Source organism: Notolabrus celidotus, chromosome 8 (assembly GCF_009762535.1).
Source record: "Notolabrus celidotus isolate fNotCel1 chromosome 8, fNotCel1.pri, whole genome shotgun sequence".
Lineage (NCBI taxonomy): Eukaryota > Metazoa > Chordata > Actinopteri > Labriformes > Labridae > Notolabrus > Notolabrus celidotus.
Window position 1 is genome coordinate 22,664,942 of NC_048279.1, and position 25,068 is coordinate 22,690,009.

The 25,068-nt window shown below is 39.6% G+C and overlaps 4 protein-coding genes across 7 annotated transcripts in view; 2 read left to right on the plus strand and 2 right to left on the minus strand.

Moving 5' to 3' along the window:
* The first annotated feature begins 1,313 nt into the window (after positions 1-1,313).
* pdzd11 (PDZ domain containing 11) lies at positions 1,314-6,421 on the plus strand. The gene is given in 5 exon segments (XM_034689865.1): positions 1,314-1,435; positions 3,413-3,553; positions 3,696-3,794; positions 6,340-6,366; positions 6,368-6,421. Coding segments are annotated over 5 exon segments (381 nt in total). The 5' UTR covers positions 1,314-1,360; the 3' UTR covers positions 6,407-6,421.
* Positions 6,422-8,931: 2,510 nt separating this feature from the next.
* Positions 8,932-14,686, minus strand: stard14 (START domain containing 14). The gene is given in 8 exon segments (XM_034689866.1): positions 8,932-10,409; positions 12,295-12,350; positions 12,437-12,463; positions 12,466-12,553; positions 12,689-12,792; positions 13,939-14,086; positions 14,209-14,331; positions 14,333-14,686. Coding segments are annotated over 8 exon segments (804 nt in total). The 5' UTR covers positions 14,384-14,686; the 3' UTR covers positions 8,932-10,202.
* Positions 14,687-15,689: 1,003 nt separating this feature from the next.
* rab41 (RAB41, member RAS oncogene family) lies at positions 15,690-23,620 on the minus strand. Of its 4 annotated transcripts, XM_034689329.1 has the most exons (8): positions 23,414-23,620; positions 21,469-21,526; positions 21,322-21,376; positions 20,921-21,026; positions 19,893-20,004; positions 18,778-18,871; positions 17,909-17,974; positions 15,690-17,684 (listed from the first exon to the last, which is right to left on the minus strand). In XM_034689329.1, the coding sequence occupies exons 1-8, from the start codon at positions 23,490-23,492 to the stop codon at positions 17,682-17,684; spliced, it is 573 nt and encodes a 190-aa protein (XP_034545220.1). In that variant the 5' UTR covers positions 23,493-23,620; the 3' UTR covers positions 15,690-17,681. The 4 variants fall into 4 exon arrangements, with proteins under 4 accessions (XP_034545220.1, XP_034545222.1, XP_034545221.1 ...); XM_034689331.1 differs by lacking the exons at positions 15,690-17,684; positions 18,778-18,871 and adding an exon at positions 19,361-19,455 and having other exon boundaries at positions 23,414-23,610; XM_034689330.1 differs by lacking the exons at positions 15,690-17,684; positions 17,909-17,974; positions 20,921-21,026 and adding exons at positions 19,361-19,455; positions 20,343-20,447 and having other exon boundaries at positions 23,414-23,613.
* The window catches only part of inppl1b (inositol polyphosphate phosphatase-like 1b), a 36,012-nt gene continuing 33,703 nt past the window's right edge, over positions 22,760-25,068 (plus strand). Inside the window, exon 1 of the mRNA XM_034689325.1 lies at positions 22,760-22,783. The gene's annotated coding sequence lies outside the window, so the exon portion shown is untranslated. The remainder of the gene's footprint in view (positions 22,784-25,068) is intronic.

Sequence of the window (25,068 nt, forward strand, 5' to 3'; positions counted from 1 at the left end):
TCTTAATGTTTTGTTCCCCGAGCCATTTGTTATGACTTTTGCTTTATGGCAAGGTGCTCCATCATGCTGGAAAAGGCATTCTCATCACCAAACTGCCCTTGGATGGTTGGGAGAAGTTGCTCTCGGAGGACGTTCTGGTACCATTCTTATTCATGGCTGTGTTTTTAGGCAAGATTGTGAGAGAGCCCACTCCCTTGACCGAAAAGCAACCCCACACATGAATGGTCTCAGGATGCTTCACTGTTGGCAAGAGACAGACTGATGGTAGCGCTCACCTCGTCTTCTCCGAACAAGCCTTCCTCCAGATGCCCCAAACAATCGGAAAGGGGATTCATCAGAGAAAATGACTTGACCCCAGTCCTCATCAGTCCAGTCCCTGTACCTTCTGCAGAATATCAGTCTGTCCTGATGTTTTTACTGGAGAGAAGTGGCTTCTTTGCTGCCCTCCTTGACACCAGGCCTTCCTCCAAAAGTCTTCGCCTCACTGTGCGTGCAGATGCACTCACACCTGCCTGCTGCCATTCCTGAGCAAGCTCTGCACTGGTGGTGGCCCGATCCCGCAGCTGTAACACCTTCAGGAGACGGTCCAGGCGCTTGCTGGACTTTCTGGGGCGCCCTGGAGCCTGTTTGGCAACAATTGAACCTCTCTCCTTGAAGTTCTTGATAATTGGATAGACAGTTGACTGAGGTGCAATCTTACTCGCTGCTATAAACTTCCCTGTTAGGCCCTTTTTGTGCAATGCAATGATGGCTGCACGTGTTTCCTTGCAGGTAACCATGGCTAACAGATGAGGAACAATGGTGTCATGCACCATCTTCCTTTTAAGTGTCCAGTCACTCAATCATGACAGATTGATTGCCAGCCTTGTCCTCATCAACACCCCACACCTGTGTTAATGTGTGTGACACCTGTGTGTCATGAAATTATGTTAGCTGGTCCTTTTGTGGCAGGGCTGAAATGCAGTGGAAATGTGTTTTTGGTGATAAAGTTCATTTTCAAGGCAAAGAGGGACTTTGCAATTAATTGCAGTTGAGCTGATCACTCCTCATAACATTCTGGAGTATATGCAAACTGCCATTCTAAAAACTGAAACAGCAGACTTTTGTGAAAATTAATAGTTGTGTCATTCTCAAAACTTTTGGCCATGACTGTACATAATGTTATGTATAGTAGCACTACATCTATAGTTAAATACACCACAGATACTTGATACATAATAACACTGTGTAAATGTAGTGTCGATTTGCCATAATGTTATTTGTTTTTGTGTTTTAGAACAATAGGACATACTTTTTCATACCTATGCCACTTTTCTTTGTTGTGGTGTTTTTCAGAAACAATGGATCAGAAAAATTCCTTATGATGGACTACCAGCTCCCAGTAGTCTTCCTGCCCTCTTATGAGAATCCACCTGCATGGATACCCCCGCCGGAGGTGAGCCACATATTAGAGCAATCATGCTTGTGCTTGATAGATACATGACTGTTGAAGCTTTAAGATCTGCCTTGAGCTCTGTCATTATAGGATAGTTATTCTTGTTAAGGTGATAGCAGAGCTTTTATCACAGCTTATAACACTGAAAGCTGCTGTTGGTAGGAATGGTGTAAAAAACGTTACTTTTTTGGAGAAAAGGTCATCATTTTTGATTCGATTTGATGTCTTTATTCTGAACATGTAAAAGTCAAATAAGAAAATAACATACAAGTAGAAAAGAAGAAATACAAACATACAAGAAAAAAAGAAATAGTTTTACAAAAGAAACAAAATCAATCAGTTCCATTAGCAAGCAGTGAAACAATTTACTTTACATGTGTAAAAGGAGTAGGAAGAAATGAAAACGTATCTAATCCTACCCCTTTATTCACTATTAACTGGCATTATACTAGTGCACTCCCACAAGTCAATCATCATATTTACACAGACAATCAAAGTAAACCCCTTGTGATTATCAACACTTGTCTTTCTCCTTGTACCTCATGAAAATCATTCTTTATACCTCTTCTTGAACATCCATATTGAGACTGTTCCACAGATTGAAATACAAAACTTCTCCTTGTGGTCCGAACACTCACCATCTTTAAATAATGCCTATCGGTACACATCGCTAAGTGGAGTAATTTGTGACCATTGCGAAATCTGTTTTCCAATGACTTTGTATCAAACAATGCTATTATTCCCCCTTGTTCCCGTTATGACAGACCAATCATAGCTAATCTCCAATCCTCTGTCCTGATTGGTTAAGGGGCGGCCCCTACTATGTCCTCCGATGGGTATGAGCAAGCGGCAAACTCCGGTCTCAAACGATGAAAGCCAATGCGGGAAGTGATATAACTGCAATACATCGAAAATCCGCTTGAGGCTGGCTGCAGAAACATCGGAAACCACATAGCTATGAATGGGAAAAAGACGATCTTTGCAGCATTAATAAACATGTTTACAGCCTGGTTCAAAAAACGGCTTGGCCCTACAACGCTAATCTCTCTAATGGCATACACTGTACGGGGGGTGAATTTTTTTCTAACATGACGGTTAAGAAGATATTAAGATTATGAGTTTTGCCCAAATAAGGACATGACTGACGTGAATCCCGGTCGGGAACACACAGCCATTGGCTAAGAGACTCACACTACGTCACACTCTGCCTTGTTGAGTTCCGCATTACCAATATGGCTGCTGCCGTCGATTTGCTTCAAAACAGCTCTCAGGAACAGATGGGTGACGTAACGGATACTACGTCCATATTTTTTACAGTCTATGGTTATGAGTCCGGCACTATCATGACTGCACATGCCGATCTGTCTTGGGGGGCTAAGAGGAAATCTGGTTAGGAGGGATAGTGTTGACATCAGAAGTCCCTCTCTCTGAAAAGATGTTTACTCTGTGACTACCAACAGCAGCTTTAAGTTGAATCAGGTGGTCATATCGAGAGTTGTCCAGTGACTCTTGATCAATTAATTTGTCCAATGTTTGGAGACACTTTTGTGTTAGCAGAGTGCTGTTGTAGTTTGTTTCCAGTGAGTCCTTGTTCCTGAACAAGATTTTATCCATGTTAGAAACTAGCAAAATTGGCTGTCAGACCCCAGTCCCTGCTGAATACACAAATAGGTCAAAGTCATTGATCATGCGTCAGGGTGAAATAGTCCAAAGAAAGGTCAAGGGAAAGCTTTGAAAAGGCAAATACATAGACCTTGAGTGAAGTTGTTTTTTTTTAACATTCTACAATTTTCCCAGATTCACCTTGCTCTGAAAATATTTTAGGATTTCTGAAAGTTAATTCTGAGCTCTTACTTGGTCAGAATGTGTCAGAAAAATCAATCTCATAGTGCCATGATGAATGTCATGTCAACATTCAAGCAGTATGTTTTCAGCTTTCCTTTTATTTGTTTATAAATATATATTTTGTACATTTAGCGGGTGCATCATCCCGACTACAACAATGAGCTCACCCAGTTTCTGCCTCGGACCATTGTGCTGAAGAAACCTCCAGGAGCACAGCTGGGCTTTAACATCCGTGGGGGCAAAGCGTCACAGCTGGGAATCTTTATATCAAAGGTGTGTGTGTGTGGTTAGTGTATGTGTAGCGCTGGTGTTTGATACAGCTTTTACATTGATACTTTTTGCATATGCTTTCCAAAAAAATGCACACCATAATTTTTATTTCTGCGTGTGTATGATGTGTGTGATGTGTTTGCAGGTGGTCCCGGACTCGGATGCCCACAGAGCTGGACTACAAGAGGGAGACCAGGTTCTTTCTGTGAATGAAGTTGATTTCCAAGACATAGAGCACTCAAGAGTAAGTCAGAGAGCAGTGACAAGCTGAATTTACGTAATCTGGTTTGACGCTGTGGCTACTAGATAGAGACAGATACAAATGTGGTGGAATTGAGCATGTACGTGCGTGCTATGGATTTAGTATGTCATACAACCACAGCCAGGAGAAACGTCTCAGCATTAGAGAACACAACATTTTATCAGAGAATCACAGTAAGGCCATATTTAAATGGATACATAAACAGAGTTTGATGGTGTGCAAATCATTTAAACCTTATATTAATTGAAAATGATGCAAAGACAACATTAGACAAACATTTTAACATTTCATGAAAAAATCTATTCATTTTGAATTGATGCCAAATTCATGTTTCTAAAAAGTTGGGACAGGGGAATGTTTATCATTGATTTGTGTCACGTCACCCTCTCTATTAACAACAACCAAAGAGAGTTTCTGGCATTCTGAAAGGGGACCTGTTCGATTCTTGCCTGCTATATGATTTTTTTCTGCTCAACAGTTTGGTGTCTCCTTTATCATATTTTTCATTTCCTGATGCACCAAATGTTTTCAATGGCTGACAAGACAGGACTGCAGGCAGACCTGTTTATTACAATGACTCTTCTACTACTGAGCTGTGCTGTTGTAATACATGCAGAATGTAGTTTGGGAACTGTTTTGTGGAAAAATGAAAGGTCCTTCCTAAAAAAAGTTGCTGTCTGGATGGCAGCCATAGACTGTATAAAATGTGTAGTATAATAAGTAGTACCCATGACGTCACCCATCTATTTCTGTAAGCGCTGTTTTGAGGCCAATCGGCGGCGGCAGCCATATTAGTGCTGTCGAGTGATTGTGACGTAAAGAGGTGGGCTTTGAGCCTCCTCGCAGTGTTCCTGCCTGCCAATCAAGTCAGCTGTGCCTCTCATTGGAAAACTCGTAATCTCAATATCTTCTAAATTGCCGCGTTATAAAAAAAATTCTCCCCTTGTACAGTGTGTGCCGATCGAGAAATGAGCTATCCAGACTACACTCGTCTTTTGAGTTGGTGTGTATGTGGTTTCCAGTACTTCCGGAACCAGCCTCAAGCGTATCCTCGATGAACTGGAGTTTTTAGCACTTCCGCATTGGACTCATATTTTTAGACCGGAGGTTGCCACTTGATGGCAGCATATGTTGCTTTAAACCTGTGTGTATATTGTTCAGCATTAAAGATGCCTTCCCAGATGTGTAAGCTATCCATGCCATGAGCACGGATGCATTCCCATCCCATCGCAGGTGCTGGCTTTTGAACTGTTTGCCGATGAGCTGGATGTTCCATGTCCTCTTTAGTGAGACGAATGCAGCATTCATGATTTCAAAAAAGAATGTCAACTTTTGGATTGTCAGACCCTAGGACAGTTTTCCACTTCGTCCCAGTCTTAAATAGGCTGATGGTTACCTTGCATGATACAGTTTTAGCCTGCATTTGTGGATGCAGTGACCAACTGTGTTCAAAGACAATGGATTTTGGAAGTGGTTTTGAGCTCATGCAGTGATTTCCTCACAGAGTCATGTCTATTTTTAATGCAGTGCAACCTGAAGGCCCTGAAGATCATAGCCATCCAGTATTGGTTTTCAGCCTTGTCCCTTTTGTACAGAGATATCTTCAGATACTGGTAATCTTTTAACGATAGTACTGTGGATGACGAAATACCCAAATTCTTTGCAATTTTACGCTCAGGAACTTTATTCTGAAATTGTTGTTATTTGTATCCAGTCATGTTGCTAACCAGTTGCAAATTAACGTCATTAGTTGGGAGATGTCCTTTTAGTTGTGTTTTAAGCACTGCACAACATTTTTCCAGTGTTTTGTTGTCTCTGTCCCAACTGTTTTATAACATCTTGTTGGCATCAAATTTAAAATGAGCCCTTATTTTTCATGAAACAATAAAATGTTCAGTTTCAACGTCTGATTTGTTGTATTTGCACAATTTTCAATTTAAAGGCCCTGTGAGGAGTTTTGAACTGGCTGAGAAACAGACTGAAAATTATACTGATGCCTCTTTATGACCTTCAATAGCAAACAAGACCATCAGCAGCAACACTGACACCTTCTCTGTTGTCATTTTAATGCCTGAAACCGTCGTGAGGGGGTAGGTGTCAGACCAGATGATGGACATCTTGCTTCAGAAACAGCCTTCATTTGACCGTTTTCATGGAACATAATCACAGTGCCTGATAAAGTTGACTGTTAAAAGACAACAGGATGAGGCTTTTGTTGAAAACACTACTTTTGCATGTTTAGGACAAGAGATAAGAGGCATCACTTTGTCCACAAGGGGGCGCCAGAATCGATACAAAACAAAAGTTCCTCACAGCAGCTTTAAATTAGGTTTCAAATGTTTGAATACATTTGTTTACAGATCATCAAAATCTGTTTTTAATCAATATTTACCCTGCCTTCAATTTGTTGTGGAAGGACAAATATCTAAATTAAGAGAGCCCAAAGTTTAATTTTCCTCGATTAGCTTTTTATTGCTGATCACCTTTCATGTTACAATACAATAACTTCATTATTTTTTCTCTTTAGGCTGTAGAAATTCTGAAAACAGCGCGGAGAAATACTGATGAGGGTCCGCTTTTTTTCCCTACAGTAAGTGAAAGCATACTGCATGTTCATCCACTGTGAATGTTTCAGGAGAGTATTTACACAGATTAGAAATATTATTTAGAAATTGAATTTGGAGGTTATGACCACAGTTACAGTTATAGAAAGCTCTATACACAGGAAACCACAACAGGAAGAAGAACCATACCACAGATGAATTAACATCTTTTTAGAGAGGAATGAAAATTACAGATATGATTTTGACATGTATTTAAAACACATGTCTGCGTGAAGGAATTGTTATTTAATGATCTTTAAATAAGAACAAGGAATATCTGGATAATGTAAATTAGATATTTGTGTAGTTCTTGAGAATAATTTAAGATATTACTCTGCTTTCTTGGTTTACAAACATAATTGACACAAACAACCTTCAGCAGTAAATTATAGATAACAATTAAGATGGAGGTGTTGCCCCCAGGTTCTATTAAAACATCCTGTTACAACAGTTCATTACTCATTTAGTGATAGCGGAGTGTAACCTGTTGGAATTTGTAATGTGGCTTACTTGTACCTTTTGTTATTCCTCAGTGTGGTACATCTACATTATATATTTTGTGGGGTTTATTAACATGAAGAACATTTTTCGTTTTGGGTAACTCAAACAAAGATTTTGGAGTTACCAGCACTGTGATGCATGCTCCAGTACTCATGTACTATAGCAAGCATCCAGCTGATCTCACAGAATATGTGCAACAAAAATACTCTGATTAATATCATACTGGTAGGATATTATAGTATGACATCCCTGTCGTAGCTGTAACATTGTTCTGTTTGTTGTTTTCTCAGAACTACCAGCGGCAGAAGGAGAGGACTGTACACTAGGTGGCAGCAGAGAGCAAAGGTAGAGCGCTGTGGACTGCGTGACGAGTCCTCCCACAGACTCTGGCCTCTATTCTGCCTCGGCTTTAAGATGACTGATGTATGACTAACAGACTCATTCAAAGTCCTTCATGGAAGGGACAGCTTTTACTCTGTTATAATTAGATTCCTCCCTCACCAAGAGATCTGATCACTCCCTTATTACTGACACATTGTGATCAGGATGTGTTGACAAGAGGTCCTTTTACAGCTTCTTGGAATTCAGGAAATTTGTAAGCTGAAGCTTAGATGACATTTTGTATTATAAATTATGTAATGATACATACTTTGCAGCCAAGCGTAACATTTAAAGCACCTGCATAATTCAATTAGGCTTTTATTTACTTTTCCATCAAAGCCTTTTTAAATATTCCTGCTGTAGTCTTAGAATGATGTTGTATCCACATACAGGAGAGTATTTTGCTCGTTCTGAACACATTGATGATACTGAAACAAAGGGGAGGCCTACTTAAAACACTTAAATTCAAGTTTATGGTATACTATAAAAAAGTTAATTGTTTATTTTAAGGTTAACTATCTTTTAAATGACACTGAAATATCATAAAAGCACTACAAACTACAGCCTCTAATACGGCAATCAATCTAATCAACACCTGATTAAAGCAGAGCATTAAACTTTCACATGACATGATTTATGACAGGACACTTTTATTCGACTGCAATGGTTTTAGCTGGACGTACTTACTGTTTCGCAGTTGAGTGTTTATACATGTACAAATAGTTCATATGACTTGGATTTTACTGCACACTGACACTAACTGTACGATAAGATAAAAGAGAAATAATGGTGCAAGACTTCTGGTAGAATTTTAATATCACTGACCTAGATAAATCACTGTGATATACTGTGTATCCAAGTATTTAACAAAGAAAAACTGTGTAGAGAAATGAAAAAGTGTAAATGATAGTTTAATGATTGCTTGCAGACTGGCAAAGTATGAATTTGGTTCAAGTTTGGCATACACTTCACCTTGGCTGATGATATTTTAGTTATTAAACATGTAAACTATATTTGAGGTGCCAATCTCTTTAAATGATATTCTAACATGCAGTTTTAATCGCATGATAACAGCACATTGTGCCCTGTAGCTTATTATACTGTAGTAGTCGAGCTGTAAAGGAGTGTTGTGTGTGCACTGGAGACCCTGTTATTGGCTGGATTGTTTTTTTTTTTTTAAAGTGAAGACTTGGTCGGATGTTTTTAAACATTTTTTAAAGAACTGCTTATCATTAAATCGGGACACATGTTAACATTTGTAGAAAAGAATTGACTAGATGTGGATGTTACTGCACTATGCTAGTATACAGTGTCTTTTTGATGTTACATGTCTTATTTTGTACACTCATAATTCACCAAAGAAATGTTGTTTTTTCCATCTGATGAACTTAATGACCTTAAAGTGTGTTAACCTTTCTTTTTCTTTTTAGTACATGACATTTACAGTTGAATAATAATTAAAATGTTTTGAACCTATATAACCTTTGTCTTTGTTGTTGCTGAGCCAGAAACAAAGCTGAAAATTGAACCGGTTTGCTCTGGTTCAAGTAGCCAAACATGTTCTCCTTGGTGGCTCAGTTTCTATTGAAGCTGGTTGACCTGCATTCCCTCATAAGATGACAATGACAAATGTCAAGCATGTAAACCTGTGGGGTTTATTTTCTGAAAAAAAGCAAGGCCATGGACACTCTTTACATAAAACATGTTCAGAAGAAAATCCTCACAAAAAGTCTGCAGAGCTTCTTTCCTGTGTCTCTCTCATCTGCAGTTACAGTGATTTCAAATAAATAAATAAAATACAAGATATCCTTTATGGTCATTCTAATCCTTCAGGCAGAGTGATATTCAAAGTACAAAATGAAAACTGCATGTACATTTTCCATGTTGATAACAACCTAACTAGATTCCTCAGAGATCGACGACTAATCCTCTCCATGAGTTTCTAATTGCGAGTCCAATGTCTGAATAACTTAAATAAGGATAAAGTTACATTATAAGTATATCCAAATAAATTCATGAACCTCCAGGCGTTCAGTTGTAATACACCACTGAAACAAAAAGATAGCATAGTTGCTGAATAATTATGTCTAACTAAAATCAATAAAATGTTCACATTTAGAGACAAAGTCAGATAGTAAGTGTGACAGGGAAGGGTTATGTTGCTTTAACACTAAAAATACTCAGAGTTCAAAGCGAAGAGCTCCTGAACAAAACCCACAACCTTTTACTATAATAGGTTTAAGTTACAAAACAGGAAGTGAATTCTTAACAAGTAAAAAGCCAAATTAGTGTGAGTTGAAAATATATTAAATGTGACTGTTTTAAATTTAGGCTCCAATCATTTTTCACGAGAATATCAAATGTCTCGATAAGTTTTCAACTGTAATAAAAGTTTGAAAAATTAAATAAACAACACCTTCCATTCATAGTCACTTGCGAAGCCAAAAAGCAACAAGTGGACATCTACGCTTAGATCAATTTCAAATTTGTTCACGTGTATTTTTAAATAGCTGCAACTGACAAAGGCCGGACAGAGGACCTATTGTGTAGGTAGTGCTGTAACTATGTAACAATGACATTAAAACCCTAACACCTCTTAGTATGTACACTTAAAAAAAAGCTACATTTAAAAAGCATGGCAGCAAACACTGGAGATAATGTCAAGCTTACTTCAACTTGGACTGAGGTGAATGGCATCTTGATCTGTGCTCATTTCTGTGCGCTACAACAGCTGTAAACACTTCATGCTCTTGCTCATCCATAAAGGCACACTGGTCTGAAAAAAGGAAAGTAGTCAAGAGTTTAAAGGCGACATCATAGAGAGTTAGAGGTCTCAAGTCTTATAAGTGTAAGAGTCCATCCTCGCATCTCTCCCTCGGCCTTCCTCCTGTCACCGTGTTGGGATTTAGCAGCTGTCCTCACTGTCATTATTGTCCAACTTTGAGCTCTCGTCCACATTCTCTAGCGACTCTGCTCTCTGTATGGACAGTAGGCTGTGGTCCATCATGGGCAGGCTGTTCTGCTCGGCGTACAGCCAGGGCTTCTGGTCGGGGGAGTTTTGGCGTTTCCACTCTGGGTAGTCCCGACCCGCCTTAAGCACACACTTCATCACCTGGAAAGAGTGGGTAGAGAGGAGATGTAAATATCAGAGAGCAGGAGCCCGACACTGAAGATCAGAAAGCACCTTCATTTTTAGCGTGTCTTTTTGCGAACAGTTCTTGTAACAGTTGGAACCACCATATCTTGACCTAAATGTCATCGTTTTTTGTATTAACTTGACATTTATAACAGTTGTACTCACAGATTGGCATATCAAAGAAACAGGACCTTTGGCCTTGGCAGAAATCTGCGCTCTTCAAGTGTCCTAGTTTTTTTTGCTTAAGTCAGTAGATTTCTTGTGTGGAGCTGAAACAATTAGCTCTTTAAGTGACAAGGAAATCTTATCTGCAACTACACTGATAATCTTTTCTGTTTCAAATACAATATTATGCACTACTTTTTTCTTTTTAAATCACCAGTTTGGCCTCTACAATGTAGAAACTTGCTGAGTTTCATAACTTTCTGTTTGTGAAAACTTAGGGCCTGTGTCCACTTATGCCTTTTTTTGGTTAAGCAGCACCTATTTTCTATTCAGAACAAATGCAGTTCAGAGTTTTTCAGCACTCAGCTGCCTCAGCAAGAAAATGCCATTAGTATCAGCTGATTTCAGTAGCTGTGCTCTCAGCACCCCAAGTTGAAAATAGTTTAACATTTGCCACTGTTACTTTTTTAATCACTAACCAATCAGAATCAAGAAGTGGCGGGACTTCTGATATCAACTTTGACAACAACAAACGGGGAGGTCTGTATGGAGGAGAAACAACTGCTCATTTTTTTTACAAGTTTTCAGGTCTGGAGCTGCTATTTATGCTACAGTTGTTTTTACATTTTCATTTTGAAATTTCATTGAATGAAAGCAAAGAGGAAGCATACAGGGCATTTTAAAACAGAGCTTAATGGTCACTATTAAGGGATCGGAAGTGCTGCAGGACAACTTTTGTAACCTATTAACAGTCAGGCCCGAGAGAGGGGCCCTGAAATCGGTTTAAAAAAAACAAAACCAGTGTTGGTGGAAACAGCAACTTAAGGTTTTAGACTAGGGGCAGCCCAACACAAGCACTTGAAACAAAACAATGAAAATTAAGACAATGTTTTTTTTTACTTTTGGACACTTCTCAGACGCTTTTAAAGGAGGTGTTTGCACAGCCAACTGTCTCTTCAGGTAGGCGTGTAGGGATGTGGAATTCTCTTAACAAGGACACTTCTTAGACAAAACAGCAATTTGTTTGATGAAGAAATAATCAGCCCAACAGAATCAATGGATAGTTAGTCGTGAACCTACTAAAATCACTCATATGTTAATCAGACCAGAGGGACCTAATAGGGCCCCACAAGCTCTTAAAAACCAACTTTGCTAACCTGCTGATCGGCTAGAATGCACTTTGTTAGATACAGTGTTCCCTCTCATTTTGAATACTATAGTTATATATTAAAGCTTTAAGTTTTAAAAAACACTTGTCAAAAGGTCAAGGCTTCTGGTCAGTCAAAGGACAAAGGTCCTGAAGCACTCTCTCTCTCTCTATCTCTATCTCTATCTCTATCTCTCTCTCTCTCTCTCAGCCACACTTAAGCCTGAATAGTTTCAATCTGCAGAGGATTTGAAACCTGGTGAACGAGTTCTGCCAGGGGAGAGCAAAAGCTACAGCTCAAGTACTCCTTTGTCAGCAATCTTAGTAGGACAGGCCCTTAAAATGTGGTTTCCATGGTTCCAATTGTCCTATAAAGACACATGAAACCTTCCTCCCATACATGAACACATACATGCGTCTTTATCAACTCATGGACACACTTTACTTGACTCATGTCGTACTTTGTTTTGACCCTTGTCTATTTTTAAACTCTGTTGTTGACTGGAGGTGAAGAACCTTTTATTGAAAAGACAAGAGTTGTGATCTTACACACCTGGGAGCCAGGGCTTTAGACGCTCTGTTTACCACCCACTTTGGAAGGCACCTGGAGCAAAAAAAGATGAGGTTAAACTTAAAAAAGAAAGTTATAGTGTGAATCCCCTGTTTGAAATAACAATGTATTCTTGGCTTACCTTGGGGTCAGCTTGTGAGAGGTATATAAGGTACAGCTGTTTGGTCCAAGGGGCTTGATGTAATAGCCAGTGAGGATAGAGATGGCTCTTACGTAGTTGGAGCGAGGAGGGTAGTTCTGTAATCGGATCAAAACATTTTGAGAATTATGAGTAATATTTAAAAACACAACAACAGGTGAAAGAGTGGCACATTTTACAGGCAGGTGTTTGTCCTGTGCCTGGGATGTGTGGAGGAGGAGGAGGTGGCTTACTGGGTGTTTGACTGAGAAGTTAATGATAATGTACTCGTCATCCATCACCCGCCATGAACGCAGACTCACGACATCTCTGTTTGTTATAGGAGATGGACAACGCCCTGTAGAAAAAAGGATACAAATTCAGTTAGATTGTGTTTATTGACTTCCTTCATGAACTATTTCACGGTTTGCAACTTTCCACTTAACAAGTGTGCCCTTGTTATGACAGTAAATACACTGGTGGGGCAACAGGCCATTCGCTCTTTATTCCTGAGGACTTTGGCAGCTTAAAAAGTGTCAACAGAAGGGAAAGTAGTAATGAAGGTTAAAAAGAGATGGTACTACAATCAGTATGGTGATTTAGAAGGCAGACATCTTGTTAGAGCAGGACAGTGTGAACAGGCAGCTTGCTATTTGGAGACTAATGGTAGTGATGTAAACATTTATCCAAAATAAAAATTCAGATGCATGAAGTTAACAGAACACATCATGTCACATGCACACCATTACTGTGCACTGGACTTTGTAAATGAACACGAGTTTCTTTGAAAAAAAAAGAAAAATACACTCAATAAATGAATGAGACCTGTCTAAAAACACTTATCTTTAATAAAGAATAGAAGAAAAGAAATAAAAGTCTCCTTTTCAGTGTATGTTTCTTAACCCTCCCGTTATGTTCCGGGTCAAATTGACCCTTTCTAAAGTATATTTTAGGCATATATGCCTTTCAAACCAGCTAAATGCAGCATAAAAATCTGGGCAGCATGTGACATAAGAGGAGTCGTGTTCATTTATCAATATCACTTCATAAAAATATATATATATATTTTTAAATGAAATACAACAAAAATCTATGTCTTCTAAAACTATTTCATTTATATTTAGGGCTTTCCAATGTACATTAAAAAAAGTTTTAACATTAATTTTTTATGAAAAACGAGGTGAGTTATCCTTATTGAACCATGATCTGTGAGAATTAAAGAACACCAATGGACCAAATCTTGATTTAAATGGTTAGTAATGGAGTTAGAAATTTGATTTTTAAAAATGTGTATTGGGATTTTTGGGGTTCTGACACTTTTGGATAATTAAATATGTCCCGGGTCAAATTGACCCAGAAACATTATTGCTGTTCAAGAGAAACGAACATAACAGGAGGGTTAATGAAACTGGGTCAGTACGCTGAACAGGTTTTCTAGAGGGTCACTTAAAGAGAAAAACACACGGAAGAATAAGATTGACCAGATAAGAAATAGAGTCCTTACAGGAGTAGTAGCCCACATCTGCGTTGGCAGACAGCCGGGCTATGTCAAAACTCTCCACCATGGTTGGGTCCCACTTTTTGCGGTACTTTCCGTCATGCAGGACGTCGTACATGGTAGCAGCAGATACATCTTTGATTGTCATTTTACACTGAACACACACACATACACACACACAGATATTCAGTACAAAGTGTTACAAATAGCCTGCAGTGCAACGTCGAGAAAACTGCAGAGACACATCTAACCTGAAATAACTGATAATGAAGGGACTCACCTTGATTTGTGGACTTTGTGCGGATTATTTCCTTTACTTGCAGGAACTTCAACCCACACTTGCATCCCATTCTCATCATGTTTGTTCGCCCAGTTTCCAACTGCTAAACACTGCTTTTTTAAAGTCAGCGAAGGCCGCTTCATCTGGTAAAATACTCGGCTGAAGAGACATCTCTTGGTGTCTAAAAAACAATCCTTGTAAAAAAAAAAAACAACGTAAACCTCAAAAAGGAGTGTTGCAGGCAGATCGACCTGCTGAGGCTCTAGTGTCTTTTAGAAAGTGTTTGGCCGCGGTCACTTGAAGAGGTTTAATGACTCTGTTGACTGTGGCAACACTGTTATATGCGAGTGAGTTCACCAATCAGGTCAAGCAGGGATTTTTATCATTCCGTCAAACGCCTCTCTCGCTGACGCCACAGCACTTCCGGAAATCAGGTGTGCTACGCAGGGTGCGTCGAGGAATCAAAATCTGCCCCGCCCTCATGGAAACGACCAGAAATGTGACTCAATGAATCTCATGTAGCTTACTTTGTGAGAAGTACAATGGAGGTATCAAAGAGCGCAGTTGTATTTATGTGGGAAAGTGGGAAAGATAAAACAAGGCTACACGTAGTGAGTGGGTTGAACATTGTGGGCAGCTCGTGGGAGTGGGTGTGTGCGCAGTGTTGACGAATCCAGTGTTATCACGACTATGAATGTCTGTTAATCATTAGTAAGATGTAGCTTATTTAAGCCTGCATGTGGTCATCTGGACTGTACTTACAGTTTACTTTTCCTCCTTGGCGTTCAGTCCCAGCTAAGCAAGAATCATTGGCTTTTAAACAACTTATAACCGACCATCTATGTTCTGTTTCCCTGCTAGGTAAGGATATTATCACCCACACAAACATATCTAAATTTGTCTTGGATCACAGTAGAGTTCAGCGCCACTAGAACAACAAGCTGATACTTTAAAGCTGGCAGATTAAAATCATAAGAACCAATTTCATACATAGTTTTTAATCATACAGTTACAACAGATTTTCCAAAATCCTATGGAAGTGTGTATAAAGTGCAACTCATGTTCATACTCAGCCACACCTTCCTGTTGTAACATTTCATGCTTGTGAATGCATGCCCAATGAGTTTCAGTCTTCACTGGCGACGTGTGACACACCAACACACCTTTACTCAACAGGTTTCTGTGCTTCCCTGTTCATTCTGTCAATGATTTGTATTGAACATTAACCTACCAGAGCATGCAGTTGACAAATTAGCCTGTATGTCTTAATTTGGTATTTGCATGTACAATAATATCAACTAAAGTGCATTGTCCCCTTTTAGATAAATATAAGCAATCTTGTGATCCCTTGTGTTGTTTAGTTGAAATTACAGTGTGTGTGAGCTATGGGATCACTGAAATACCTCTGAAAAAAAATCTAGTATCTGTAACAACAGCTTTTTGAACAAATACTTCCCAGAGAGATAGGCAACAGATGTTCAATTTTGGTGAAATATCTTTATTTATTCCATGTGATAGGTCTACACTTGTGTTTCTTTAACCTCTCCTTTTTATACATCAGATAGTATAGTACATTATTCACACAAACGTTGCTAACAACGAGTAGACAGCAATATTTCAATGGACAGACACAATTCAGAAGAGCACAAAGCTGAGTATTTAGTCAGTGACGAGTAATAGAAGAGCTGCTCAAGTTAAAAATGGTTGTTCAATGTAATTAAATACCAGTTTAAAACGTGGACTTTTCAAAACAAGCTACAGCAAATGACCAGTGTCTTTTGTTTTGCTATGGCTAGTTAGTGGTTTGTGTTACACTGTGTGAGTAAGTGTGTGTGGTGTGTCTCAGAGATTGCAGCCTTTACTTGCAACTGTAAACTGAGTTACTGACTACACACACTGCAAAAAGTTAGGTTTTTAGCAGTGTAACAGACAAGAAAAAGTATCAGGCCTATATGTCTCTTTCTGTGGATCCCCAGCAGACACGCAAACAATAAATAAATAAACTGTTCAACATGCGTGTCAGCTTCTGAACTTTTGGTCAAGCATACAACGTTATCTGTATGTCCAAGTTATAAATAAATAAACACATAAAACCAATAGTCCTACACAGGCAAGAGCAATACAGCGAAGGATACTGCAGCTAACTTCTCAGCACTTTTTACAGCATGGTGTTAGTAAGCGTTAAGCTGTATCTGAGGACAAACTCTTGAATCTACCAGCTCTACAAACAACTAGTGAAGCCATGAACCAGTCAGCAGGCTTCTCTCATATTTACAATATTGTGGCTTGATTCAGTGCACAACGTTGGTGAACAACAAGCAAGGCATCTGTGTTCTTATCCAATAGAAATCCTGCAAGGTGAGCATGCTGCATGTTCGTGCAATAGTGGTCATCAACACAACACAAATCATCGATGAGATGGTGGGTATGGGTCATAGCGACCAAAAGTGACAACTTTCCAACAGCGTGGAAAAACGTAACACTGGCTTTTTTTTGTAAATTCCTACATCAGGGGTATCTAAAAACTTAAAACTCCTCCTCAGACAGGTTAGTACACGTGCAGCTAATTTTAACATCAGAAAGACGATTGCTATAGTTTTTATGCGACAGCTAGCTTCAGGTTAGTAGCTTTCTATTAAAACTTGGGATGACCTTTTCTTTGATGCGATGGATATGTATTTCCTTATTACTTGGTTACACATCCCTTCAGCAGATTTGAATAAGGTCTCAGATGGTTAAATTTTGGTGTCACTACCAACACACTCTTGTATTTGGCAGTTAAAGTCTTCAGCAGGTTAGAATTAAACACTAAAGTATCAGTTGCCTATTAGCTCAATGTGGTAACACAATAAGTAGCAAGGATGTTAATTTACTGGTTAAATCTGGTCTACATCCTCAAGGTAAGAAAAAAAAGTCAAGAAATATTTTGAGAGAATAGAACAGCTGTAGGCAAACTCTCCATTAAAACAAAAAAGTCTGATGCAAACGGCTCAGAATTCAACCTTGCAGAGTCATTAAATAATCCCAAGCAGTATTACTTTACAACAAGGACAAGAGTAACAGACACTAAGAATCCAAACTGTTGAATAACCCATGAGCGGTTAGCTATGCCAGTCTGCAATCCTATTTAATGCCATGCAACTGGATGAAAATCTGAACATATCATTTAAATTACTCTCATTTTAAATGTTAACTTTTGAACCTTTTTTTTTCTCCAGATAAGCTGTTTCAATACAGTAACGCACATCACACAGTTAATCTGAAAGTCACTGAGTTGAGAGGAAAAAAAAAAACAAGAGAAAGACAGGCCCTCCATCCCAGTGGCAGTGTGCCATGGGTGGAGAGAGTGGCCACTGAGAGACAAGCTGTTGGTGTGGAGGAGACAGGCTGGGTGAGGGTAAGGTGTACTAGCATGAGCAGCTGCTCTCGGTGACAGTCATCTCTGGCTGTTTCTCCAGTTTGATGTCGATCACTGAGAGGACTTGGTTAAGAAACAAAGTGAATGATTGTGCAAATTTCACTTCCGTATTTCTGCAGTGTATCTGGCAGACATCTCCTGCTTGGACGTTCCTCTCTTTTCTGCTGAGTGAAGTAGAAGATGCCTGTAACCAGCTTGTCTGTAATTATAGCATTAAAGCACGGCCCTGAGCTTGAGTAAGATAGCAATTTTTGATGAAAGCAGTTTTTAAAAGGATCTGTCCTCTTTGCTTTTCTCTGGTGTGCTGCCATCCTGGCAATGACGGCAGCGACGCGGCGGAACAGCTGCAAAACAAAGTCAGAGGAATGAAGGAGCTGAACATGGTTGAAAAAGGTCCTTTAAGAATGAATTATAATGCAAAATGAAGTCAGAAAAGGGTGTTTCTACATAAGCAATCAGAGAGAAATGTTTAGCCCTGTGTGTGAAAATTAAGGTATTTCAGCAAAGTCATGTTAACCACATTAGGCCTATAATAAAATTCAATTATTTTAACTTCAGTGACTAAATAAAAAATCAGGCATTCAGAGAATATTGATGTAGCGTGAAACTGTGCAGAAAAATTGTGTTTGATACATTTATTTGTACCTACTGTACTCATGTTAACCACTCTACAATCAACAGGCTTTCCTGGCATAGACAGAGAGTGATCTAAGTTATAACAAGTCACACCTAAATAATATATTTCATTATTAACACTCAAACACAACAAGCATTAAAGCAGTGATACCGAATGTGATTTGAATCCCTGGTTAGATAACAGCTTGAAAGTGAAGGCTGCCGTGCTAACTCCCCCACTCAGCAAATCCATTTTAGTTTTACAGAAACGTTGTGAAAAGCTGAAAATTTATAGTGAATCAGACAAAAACGAACTCGAGCAGAAAATACACACAGTAGCAGTAATCCTGTGCAGACCAAGAGGACTCATAAAGCAAAGTCTGTGGGAGGAAAAAACACGACTGATAACAGAATGTACTGAAAGGCTAAGACATGTTGTGTTCAGCCAAAAGAGGGAGAAAATAAAAAGTGGAAAAAAAAAGAGCGGAGGGGCAGAATTAGCTCGACTACCTTTAGAGATCAGAGTCTCTACCTGTTTGACATTGTAGCCAGTCTTTGCGCTGGTTTCAATGAACATGACATTCAGTTCCTTAGCTCTCTGCTCGCCCTCCTCCGTGGTGATCTGTCTGCTCAGGTAGAAGCAGAGAGGGGGCAGGGGGGTGGACGAACGGATAGATATGGAAAGACACATTGCAGAGAGGAAAGTCCATAAGAAGGCAAAGAGAAAGAGAGAGAAAGAGAGAGAAAGAGAGAGAGAAAATAGAGGAGAGAGAGAGAGAGAGAGAGAGGAGAGAGAGAGAGAGAGAGAGAGACAAAGAAAGCTCAACACAGAATCTTATTCTGGGTGGAAAAGAGAGAGAGGTTAGTTTTAGTTATAGCAAAGACAGACAGAGAGGTAGACAAAGGGAGAGAAGCTGCTGTGCTGAGTAAAGATGAAGCAGCAGGAAAAAAAAAATCCACTCATTCAATCACCAGCCACACTGATCTGTATAATGAATTCATGGAAGAGCTGTATGTCCCAGATGGAACAGTTTGACCCTCACTGACCTACAGGACCTAATGTCTGTCGGGACTATTTGTCAGTATTACGCCTGCTGTTGCTGCTGGACACCAACCTGTTTGACGTTATAACCAGCCTTGGCACTGGTCTCTATGTACATCACATTGAGCTCTCGAGCTTTCCTCCTCTGCCGCCTCAACAGAAACTTGCCTGCCATGGTTGCCCAGGGAGGGATGGGGGGGGGAGTGGAGTGGAGTGGAGTGTGATGTTGAGGGGGGAAACACACACAAAAAAAAATCAAAATGACATGGAGAGAACAGGGCAGAAAAGGTGAACAAAAAAAGGAAGGTAAAGAACAGAAAAATGGTCAAATCATAAGAAATACTTAAATAAAAGTGCTTCAATATTTACAAAAAGGCTGGAGAATGCAAAATACCAAGGGATGATAAGTCAAAATTGGATGAGATGCACTGAAGGGAAGAAAAGTGGGATTCCAGGCTTTGGCAGAGTTCATATGCTTTAATACTTCATGCTAAATATATTCTAACAGATGTAGAGCTAAACAGTGTGTCTATTTGTCTTCCAATCTTAATGTAATATTAAAACTTATCATTACACTCTTTCACACATCTTTCACAACTGTGTACCTTTTATCCGCCAAGTCTGTTTTGTTCCCAACAAGCATGATAATGACATCGCTTCCTCTCTCTGTTCTAACATCATCAATCCATTTTGATGTTTGCTGGAATGAATTGAGATCTGTGGATTAAAAAAGCACACACACACACAAGATTAGGTTGCAAATTTAAAACATGCAGCTCCACAATGTATTTGGTTTGCCAGCTATTGTAAAAAGTGTGCACAAGCAGCGATAAACCATTATTAAAAAGACATAGGACATTAAGTCAACGTCTTTTAGTTACTAAGTTATTGTGTTAGTAAGCAAAAGCATTAAGAGAAGAAGCTTAGAGTGAAATTTACCCAAGGGATACTGAAGGTTATTTGTTATAGAGATATATTAAACAGCAACAAAGCCAAGCTCCCTTCAATTTGATCTAGACCCCTACAGAAAGTTTAAGTTTGCAGCCCTGACTCACTGGTGATGTCATAACAACCACGGCAATGGTAGAGTCACGGATGTAGCTGGGAATTAGGCTACGAAAACGCTCCTGTCCAGCAGTGTCCCAAAGTTGGAGTCGGACCTGAAGATTGGAGCGGAGGAAAGAAAGGACAAGGAGGTGGAGATAAAAGAAGGGAAGTTTGGATCAAGACAGTGGGGGAAAAAAGGACGGACATAAAGGAACTGCAAGCCAAGCAGAGGTGAAAATGGTCTTTTATGGAGAAATGGCCAGCATGCAAAAAAAATAAAAGAAATGTTAAAGAAGGCCCTGCTGAGTCATTATCTAGTGCTGCTTCTGAGAATCTCTGCCCATGAGGTCCTATTTGAAGACATGTTCCGTAATTCCCTTCCACTAGCCTCATTGGTTACAGCTTTTGGGAAGCAGAGACCCCATGGACATAGCTGCAGAGATGCTTTAGTATCACATGGCTGATGCAAACAGTCTGGATTATCATGCTGTCCAGTGGTGTTAGCCATGCTAGTTAAAGTTCTTCTTGTAGTCCTTCCACAAACTGAGTGAAGGACAAGGAGGCGAGGCTCGGCCATGATACCTACTGGCTATGTCATAAACCACCACAGCAGCAGCTGAGTCGCGGATGTAACTGGGGATGAGGCTGCGGAAACGCTCCTGTCCGGCTGTATCCCAGAGCTGCAGCCGAATCTGTGGCCAGCCGTGAAATGAATGAGTGAAGGTGTGGAGTGGGGTGTTTTCGTGACCCAGCCAGGGGATGGAAGGAAAACAAAACTTGAAATAATGATGGGAACTAATAACTTGATCACATGTCTAACAAAATGAACAGAAAAATCTAGGAGAATATTAAATCAATATGAAATGGTGAAAGGGAAGTAAATGGTGGCTACTACCAATAAAGCAAATGCATGCTTTTAGTTTTCCAACAGTTTAAATTTACAACAATTAGAATGATGACAATTACAATGAAATATGCAGGGCTTACCGTGCGATCTTCTAGGTACATGGTTTTTGAATAAAAAGTCAATGCCAATTGTTGCCTGTAAAAAAACAGCATTGTATTAAGTCAATTTGTTTCAAGACATCTGTTTAGCATTTGCATCTAAAAACATCAGTGTTTCATAGTGATTACCTGATAAGTGTTGTCGAAACTGTCATACATAAACCTGGTGATGAGTGAGGTTTTCCAACTGTGCAAATACAAAAACAGATTAGATCAGGGGTGTCAAACATGCGGTCCGTGGGCCGTCCGCCAGAGGTTCCAATCCGGCCCGTGGAACGACTTTGCAAATTGAAAAAATTACAGAGAAGACATTAACTGCATTTTTTTAATAAAAGTGACTACTATTTCAAATTTGTCCTCTGGGGGTCGCATACAATCATAGTACTTACGGAGCGCCCTGAACGGTGCTCCGGGACTTTTTTTCTTAAAGTGAAAAAATAGATTACTAGCTGTTTGCATAATCTGGTGGAGATTCATTAAGACTTTTTAGAGCACTATAAGATGATCCACTAACTACTAACACTAGCACTACACCCCTGCATACAACACTGTCCAGCAAGTAGACTGTTCATGCTGGAGCTGAGGGGTTCAAAATATTTAACTTTACCTTCATTATTATAATCTCTCTGTTCTTTGATGTAAACATTACACTCTGTGTCAGGTGAATGGGTAACCTGTGGTTTGGTGTGTTCTCAGCAGGCCCCACTATGAGACTCATCATGGTGAAAATACAACAGCTGTTTTTGTAGAGAGATAGTTCATTAAATGTGAACATTACAGAATGGACTTGTACTTTTTTGCACTAAAACGAAGGGGAAAATGTAGAGTTGTCATTATTTATAGGTTATTATGTTATGATTTTGCTGGTCCGGCCCACTTTAGATCAACTTGGGCTGGATGTGGCCCCTGAACTGAAATGAGTTTGAGCCCCTGGATTAGATCATGTTCCATGAAACATACTCGTGTGGTGTGTGTGTGGTGTGTGTGTGTGTGTGTGTGTGTGTGGTGACGGAGAGAATGTATATTACAAGAAAAAATCAACTTAACTAGATATCAAATTACTTCGATCCTTTTACATTCATTGTAAGTTTGTATCGTAAAAAAAACAAATCAGTAATGCTCGTGTCAGACATGATGAGTAAAGGCTTTTTATCATGGATACAATGTGGACTGCTGAACCCACACGCTGAGCTGGCAGTATGGGTGGAGCCACGACATTTAGAAAATGATACATAGCTCCACTTCTTGCATTTATTCGTGAATAAAAACATCATTGGCCACACGACAATCAGCTCTTGGTCCCAGTTATGTTTTACAATGTCAGGTATGAGCCCCAAAGAGGGTGCGGTTACATGTTGGGAAAAGGCCGACTAGTCAAACCATTAACACTTCCACTAGCCGACGTGGCGCTGGCAAGCTCGCTGCTGTGGGAAGCTAAGTGCTAGTGAGTCCATAGCACCAACTCGAGGTTGAATTGAATATTATGAGACGTCCTATTTTGTATTTAATTTAGAAGGAAGATTGAGTGTAGCTCCTGAAAACCACATTTCATTAAGGTAGCGTGTTCCAGCTTAGTGTGGTTACTGCCTAGCTAGCTAACTCCTAGCTAAAAAGATTTAAACCGGCTAACATCACCGTTAGCTGAGGGTTCACTGTAGTGTGATGATGCTAGTGAACTACAACCTATAAGCAAATCACGGGTAAACATATCTGAAGGTAAATTACATTCATCAAAGATATGAAATGGTCAATCTACGTCTGATTGGTGTCTGTCGTTAGCCGTCTATATGTTTTGCTAGCTTAGCGCTTGACCAATGGTAAGCTATACAATGACATAATAACTGTGATATTATTGTCTTTTAAACACATCAGGATCCTTTTCACACTATGTTGACATCTAATATTGACACCTCTCATCGCAGCATCACTTTCGGTGGATTACTCGGTGGGTAACTTTCATCAAACTAGCTAGAGAAGCTAGTTGGCTCCGTTAAATCTTTAGCCACTTCTTCTGACACATCCCCAACATCCGACCACATTAGTACTCGGTTTAAGTGAACTTCTCTCTGCTTACCACTCTGTTCGCCAAGAAAGACGAGCTTGAACTTTCGGAGAGGGTTGCCAAACTCTCCACCGCCGGTCGTGGTTGACATTTTGACAGAAAAAGAAGCAGCTAACTAGCTGACTTGGCTAATGATGTGATGTCTAGACCGGAGAGGAGCAAGGACTGTATCTTTATCCAGCTCCAGCCAGAGCTATGTTTTCTTACACGTGAAAGAGAGAAACAGCGCACCAAGAGGCAAAGAGTAGACCGACAGACATAACCAAAAGCATTATAACATGCACAGATTTCATTAAACATATAGTCATTTATCCTTTATGTTTATAGAGTAATGTTTCCTTGCATTTTTTTTAATCAGCAGATATGTGTTTCGCACATTCCTAGTTGGCTTACTTTGACTGATTCGAGCTTAATTATGTTGAAATGCTGAGCATTTCAACATATTGTTCTTCTACTTTAAACTTATTATTATTCCACTTCCGTGACCGCTTTCACAGCCTTCAAATTTTGTCAGATTTTCACCGTTCAACTTTTAAACTATTCAGCTTCCTCACCATTCGCAGGCTATATCTTTTCACATATTTAACCCTTATACTTTTTGAATTATTCAACTTTATTTAACCTTTATTTTAACATTGAAACAGATGGGGCGGAATCTTCAAATCCACTTCAACTTCTTCAACTACTACAGCTCATAGCTTCAGCATACTTTCACTTATAGACTCCATTCAAACTTTAAACTGTTCACAAGACTTTCAGCTATCTACACTTGTTTCACTTTTTTGATACCTTTCACAGTTTCACAGATTTCACTGTTCAAAAATTCATCAAATTTCAGCTCTTCCCTCACTTTAACATTGGTGTGTGTGGGGTGGAACTCTGGTGGGCAGAGTGAGAGGTTCAAAACTTAGAGTGGGCAGGCTAGGGAAAAAATGGGACATGGCCTCTGGAAAAATTGCCAGAAAATCCACAAATTTCACTCCACATACACAAATAAGACATCAAAACGTCCCCTGTCTTCTCCTGCTTCTGTTAAAGAGGTAACCAAAGCAAAAGATTGTACCGTTGAGCCACCAGGGTCACCAACTGTCAGAGAAAGTCTCTCTGCTCGCCATCTGCCGTAATGTTAAATATTTCTGGAGGGCAGCAAAAGTTTCACTTTTCTTAACTCGCTGCCCTGACTACATTTCTGACTGTACAGACATGAAAAACATATCACTGTGTTCATCAGGGTCTTTGGATGCTCATGGTTTGATCCTTTTTCTGATAGCTATTACATAGTGTTGGCATTTGTAGACCCTAATTTAGTCCATGAATCCCATTCTTAATCAACTGTCACACAGCAGTTACACAGCTGGTCCCATCACAATGGAAACAGTTAATGACAGTTGGAGACACAGGTGATTCAGATGACCTCCTCAGTTCTGACTGACACAAAGACACACGCACACACATGTGATTCAGATGACCTCCTCAGTGAGTGACAAACACAAACACATACACACACACACACACACACACACACACACACACACACACACACACACACACACACACACACAAGCAGACACAGGTGATTCAGATGACCTCATCAGTTCTGACTGACACAAAGACACACGCACACACATGTGATTCAGATGACCTCCTCAGTGAGTGACAAACACAAA

What these genes read in the sequence shown, in the direction of transcription:
- rab41 (XM_034689329.1), bottom strand. Translation starts at nt 23,492, where the DNA reads ATGTCAACCACGACCGGCGGTGGAGAGTTTGGCAACCCTCTCCGAAAG. An exon ending in CTTTCTTGGCGAACAGAGTG is followed by an intron (nt 21,527 to 23,413) that starts GTAAGCAGAGAG and finishes GTATTTGCACAG; the next exon opens with TTGGAAAACCTCACTCATCA. An exon ending in ACAGACTTGGCGGATAAAAG is followed by an intron (nt 18,872 to 19,892) that starts GTACACAGTTGT and finishes CTACCTGAGCAG; the next exon opens with ACAGATCACCACGGAGGAGG.